Genomic DNA, 6082 nt, shown 5'->3' with positions numbered 1-6082 from the left:
CTCAGTGTATCTATCAGGCGAGTAGTTTGGTTTCAGGATGGTTTATTTCCTGCATGACTGCCTAAGTAAATGTCATTGGGACCTCCCAATGGGAACACACATTTCTTCAAACATCCTAAATTTTGAGTGGTCATTCCTTGTTGTGATACTAGCTAGCTATTTATCTCAATGATCTTGAAATCCTTTTCCTCTTCACTGACCCCTACCAAATGTTAACTAATCTTGGAGCGTGTAATTCTAACTCCTAAATTGGACCTCTTTAGTCATGCATGTCTAACTTCATTCAAGGCCTCTAATGATCCCTGTATCTGACAGCTCTTTCTACATGTGATGTCAGATCCCTAATATCTGATAGCTCTCTCAGGACTTCTGGGCCCCTTGGTTCTTTCACTCCACTAGGCCCCAGGGTCAAGGGTCAAACCAATAGATGATTCCATGGCAGTTGGCGGTCCTGACAGCAGGCTGGCCCTGATAGATACGGAAGTGAGGAAGGGTGGGAGTTATCTATCTTCTCTGTTTTATAGACTACTTCAGCTTCTGCTGCTGCCAATGCCTCAGCAACCACTGAAAGTTCAGATATCACCCTTCCTGTAACTAATCAAATCAAGGAAGAGATCTACGATATAGTGGTGGTGGTTCCAGTTGGAAATTTTCACTCACAATGGTGCATGTTTCAAATAGAAGTATCCAGGGTATGAACATACTTTTCTCCTCCTGGGCCGTAGTCTTAACGGTGATGGGAATCACCTTAGATAAATGGGTTGAATTGATTTCAGAAGATGAAACAGCCAAGATGAACCACAGTCCATGGATGATGTGTTGCCCTGCTCTTTGGCCAGAAGGTCAGAACTGTACTCTAGAAAGAGATGGGTGGAAAGGAAGGGTGTGTCCTTAACTTTGCTTTCCTTAACTTGTATTAATCTCACCAGTGTACCCATTATTTTCTGGTGCAGCTTCTCAAGTTGCAGTGTTCTTCCTTCCTTCCATAGTCAATAAAGTCAAGGCAGATTCCAAAATCTCACTATTTAGGTGTTCTGGAGAAAAGTTTATATGTTCACAGCCTTAACTGCTGGGCATTTGAGAAGTCTCAGCAGTAGCAGCAGGGTGATCCACACAACTAGACACGTGGGTAAGAAAGAAAGGTAACTGGCATTCAATAGTCTGTATTGCCATTAGATGATAGAGTGAATTGCGGTATTTAACAAGAAATTAGTTTGAAGAAAATAATAGAAGAGAAAGACACATAGACAGACATCAGGATAGAGAAAATTGTTTTTGGTTCTCTTATTCAGCTTAAGGTTCCCCTGCTTCTTTGTTATTTTGCAACTTCTTTCTTATTGTTTAATCAAATCTTTCACCCTATTCCAATTTTCACCTAGAGATTTCTGGACCCCAGGTAGAAATGAGTCTAGAATAAATATCTGTCCTCTCAAAACAGCTTTTGCTTTCCAACAGATGACCTGAAAGTGGTCAGAATTATGATGATGTTGAGCCTTGGCCTTTCCTTCCTCCTTAACTTAATCCTGGGTATGAAATTCACCTATCTGATTCCTCAAAATAAATATATACAACTCTTCACTACCATCCTCGGTTTCTTCTCAGGTAACTTCCTGGCTCCCCTAACACAGGCTTGTAGGTGTACTTTGATGGGTGGAATCAGAATAAAGTATCAGATATATATATATATATATATATATAGCTTCTGAGTTAGATCTACCATAAAAGCAGGATCAGGATCAGTCTTTGGGCAAGGTGTAGTTGGACGGGGTGGAGGCTGGGAAGTCAAGTGTATATGGAATGAAGACTTGCATCAAGGAGCCAAATTTCCCCAGAAGGGACTTTTTTTTTTTTCCCTTTGTCTGGACATCAGGTATCCTTCTGCTCTGGGCACTCATACTATATCACAACAAGCTGAAGCAAGGTCAATCCACGCACTTCTCCAGTTATAGGATCACCTGGATCATGTATACTGCTTACTTAAACGTTTTCTTCTTGTCTGTCTGTGGTGAGTGTCTCCAGGGCCCCTGAAGGGTGTTAAGAACCAATCCATCCCCAACAGAGGGAAGGGTAAAAAGATGAGAATAGAGGGAAAAGTGCCAAACCTTGCATTTTTAAAGGCTGCAGCTCACCTGGATTCATTCTCTGATGACAGTTCGTCCAAGAAGAGTGGGAGGTCAGGTCTATGTGAGACGTCTGCTGTGCCTGGCCTCAGAGGGTAGCTCCCCATCTCCGCCTTTTATTTGCCTTTCACACCCTCCCCACTTTAGGGCAGAGATAACCACCAAAGTCATGACCAAGGTGGGTGTCTGAGACAGAATGCTCAGCCTCTGTGAAGAGGAACAGTGACCCTGGGAGTACAATGTAGTGTCAAGGCAGTTTGAGGGCAGAGAGAAACAATATCTGATGCTAGAGATGGCCATCTACCAAAACCGAAGTCTCTCCTTTCCTAAGAAGTCTTTAAAATTTCATTTGTAATTACACTTCCTAACCCAAAAAGAAGCATGTTCTCTTTCAAAAAGGATCCTCAATTTTCTTAAGCTGAGCAGAATTTAAGCTATTGTACATACACTTCCAGTTTCTTCCACTAAAGCATTCACCTCCCAGATGGCTTTGGGTAGTTAAAAGGGATCCACTGGGCTTTGGGTCAGGGTCTTCAGCCAAATTGGAGGGAATTGTTTCTGACTCTCCATTGTCCCTTCATCCCACTCCTTGGAATCTCTTTTCCCTAGGAATCCTCTCTCTCCTAGAGTGCAAGTTGTCTACCAGTAGCTGTACCTGCCTGAACATCCATAAATCTGACAAAGAATGTAAGGAATCTGAGAATTCTATCGAAGGTATTTCATTACCAGAAAGCACTGCAATGCCTCATAGCATTGTCCGTGCACACACTGTGAATTCAAAGGAAGATACCCTAAACAAAAAACTCCAAACACGTCGCGTAACCTGGGCTCTGTGATTTGGCAATCTATTTCTTGCAGTATATCCTCATCTTTATGGAAAAAGCTTTGTAGGTGTGTGCTGTGTCTCCAACCATGTTGTCTCTATTTGGAATTACAGTTGGGGTTTGTAAAAAGATCTGGAAGATGGTTTTTTAAAAAATCCTGGCCTGCTGAACAAATAGTTTCTTCTGTAACATTTATTGTTAATATAATAAATATTATCATATAAATAATACTTTCTGTATTGTTAAGTCTATACATCACACTTATAATGATACATAATAGTTTTATTGTACTGTGAAATATTTCAAACATACATAAAGAATACAAAACGATGATCAAACACCTATGTACACATCACCCAACTTTATAAAATTTTAACATTATTTCCTGGAGAAGTTTTTCCATTAAATTTATAGATATAACTGATGTTCCTCTAAAAACTTCTCCAATTTCATTTCCATCTCTTGTTTCCTATCATAAAACACTTTTAAGGATGCATTGCTGATGATTCTACATTCATGTGGACATTTTCACTACAAATTTATGCATCTATAAAAATTATATAGACCAGCTTTTAAAATGTTTGAAAGTTGGTAAATTTTCAACTTGGTTGAAAATTACAGCTGGGTGCCTGTAATCCCAGCTACTCAGGAGGTTGAGGCAAGAGAATCGCTTGAACCCAGGAGGCAGAGGTTGCAATGAGGGGAGTCCATGCCATTGCACTCCAGCCTAGGTGACAAGAAGGAAACTCTGTCTCAAAAAAAAAAAGAAAGGAAAGAAAATGTAGCTTTCATGTCATTGCAGGATTGTTATAAGAAAGACATACCTGACCAGGTGCAGAGGCTGATGCCTGTAATCCCATGATATGTGTAAGTGGAGATACGCAATCCTTCTTATTAAAAAGGGTGCATAATGATGGAACAATAATACAATCTACCAATGTTGCTTAATGTTTGCCTTGTATATCCCTTTTCTATTCTTTCATTTTTCAATTATTACTTCTGCTTCTGTATTAGGTGTGCCTCGAGTAAACAAACTACACTTGAATTGCTTAATATCCCTTTTCTATTCTTTTATTTTTCAATTATTACTTCTGCTTCTGTATTAGGTGTGCCCCAAGTAAACAAACTATATTTGAATTGCTTAACTTAATGCAGCAATCTCTGACTTTTAATAGATAGAAATGTCAAAGCTTCAAGGCTTAGATAGTAAGAAATTGATGGGTCCCAAAGACTGAATTTGTGTCCTTGAATAGAGGCACTAAGAGCCACAATGCAAAGAACACATGCAGGAGTACACTATCAAAGAGAAATGTTAATTGACCACCTCTCCATTCCATGTCTGGCTGCTTCAGAAGGTGTCGATCCCATATCTTTTTGAGATTACTTTTTAAATCTAGAAAATATCTATGTTCACTTATTTACATCTAGTCATCACTCTAATTCATCAACCTTAGGGCTTTAGGCTAGTATAAGGATTAGGTATAGACTAATATAAATATGGAGAAAGTTACCTTTTATAGATCTTTGCAAAAATAAGAAGAGTTTATCTGCATTTTAACAGAGAAATAAAGGTACGTTTATTATTTCAGGCCATTAGAAGGATCATTATTGCAGCATTCTTAGGAAAGAAAAATATGACATAATTTTGTCAAACATTTCAAAAGATTAAAAGTTTTCAAGTTTCCAGTTTCCACAATGCTCTAATGCAGGCTACCAAGCTTTTATTTACTGAATAAAACAAAACACCAGGAACAATTCCCCTAGAGTCCCAAGTGAGTCTATTTGGCATTTCCCACTAAATTTTGTAATTGTGACTGAGTTTTCAGGCTTAAAATGCTTTGATTACAATGATAGTAATTAACCTCTTTCACTCAATGTTCCCAAGAGTCATTCTCAATCAAATCCCTAACAGCAAGCATGAGCTTCAAATGTCACAGTTTATTAATGGCTTATTTTAATAGAGAAAAGCACATATCACATCCTAGAGTCAGAAAAAGAGGTAGAAGCTCAACGTTCCACTTACTTATAAAGGATGTGGAGTTTTCAGAATATATAGATAAAAATAACTGGTAAGCAAATTCCAAGCCAACATAATGGCAGATTTTATGGTAGAGATGGACAAAGATGTAATAGACTATCCACAGTAAGTCTCTCAGTCTAGAACAATATTTTGGAAGAATATTGATACTTTGACCTTGATAGGACTACATGATCCTAAACATCTCTTTCAATCCTGAGATTTTTTTCTGGATCTTAAAATGTTCCAGTTACTCAGTTACTCAAAGTAGTAAGAACATTTCCAAACATGGAACATACTGCTGAGATTAACATATCTGCATTTACTAAACTAAAGCTGAGCCCTAGTTCTGCTTTACCAGACTTGTCATCTTGTTTTCCCTTTCTGCAAAAGTGGGAATAAAAGCCCCTACTATGCCTGTCTGTGAGTAATGAAAGTCTTTGAGTCACACAGAGCTGCATTCAATCTGGCTTTGCTACCTACTAGCTATGCGATTTTAAGTAGGTTATTTAACCTCCATAAATTTCCGCAAAATGTTTAACAATTCTCGATGAAAAGAGTCAAACTCTGTAAAATATTTGAAGAGATTTATTCTGAGCCAAATATGAGTGACCATGGCCCGTGACACAGCCCTTAGAAGGTCCTGAGAACATGTGCCCAAGGTGGTTGGGGTGCACCTTGGTTTTATACATTTTACGGAGGCATGAAATATCAAATACATTTGAGAAATACATTGGTTTGGTCTGGAAAGGTGGGATAATTTTAAGCTGGAAAGGGGCTTCCAGGATATAGGCAGAGTTAAACATGTTCTAGTTTACAATTGGTTGAGTTTGTCTAAAGACCTGGGATTAATAGAAAGACAATGTTCAGATTAAGATAAAAGACTGTGGAGACCAAGGTTCTTTTGAAGTCTCATAGTGGCTGCCTTAGAGACAACAGATGACAGATGTTTCCTATTGAGGCCTTTAAAAGGTGCTAGCCCAAAATCTCCTTAAGCTGATAAGCTACTTCAGCAAAGTTTCAGAATATAAAATCAGTATGCAAAAATCACAAGGATTCCTATCCACCAATAGTAGACAAACCGAGAGCCAAGTCATGAGTGAACTCCCATTAACAATTGC

General features: G+C 38.6%; 1 protein-coding gene across 2 annotated transcripts; it reads left to right on the top strand.

Moving 5' to 3' along the window:
• The first annotated feature begins 417 nt into the window (after positions 1-417).
• TMEM225 (transmembrane protein 225) lies at positions 418-3172 on the top strand. 2 transcript variants are annotated; one of them, XM_032168146.2, is made up of 4 exons: positions 418-692; positions 1456-1602; positions 1871-2005; positions 2730-3172. In XM_032168146.2, exons 1-4 carry the CDS (start codon positions 662-664, stop codon positions 2954-2956), a joined length of 540 nt encoding a protein of 179 aa, XP_032024037.1. In that variant the 5' UTR covers positions 418-661; the 3' UTR covers positions 2957-3172. The 2 variants fall into 2 exon arrangements, with proteins under 2 accessions (XP_032024037.1, XP_032024036.1); XM_032168145.2 differs by having other exon boundaries at positions 418-842.
• Positions 3173-6082: the final 2910 nt, after the last annotated feature.

This window comes from Hylobates moloch, unplaced genomic scaffold (assembly GCF_009828535.3).
Source record: "Hylobates moloch isolate HMO894 unplaced genomic scaffold, HMol_V3 SCAFFOLD_11, whole genome shotgun sequence".
In the NCBI taxonomy this organism is placed as follows: domain Eukaryota; kingdom Metazoa; phylum Chordata; class Mammalia; order Primates; family Hylobatidae; genus Hylobates; species Hylobates moloch.
This window is presented reverse-complemented; position numbering and strand designations above follow the sequence as displayed.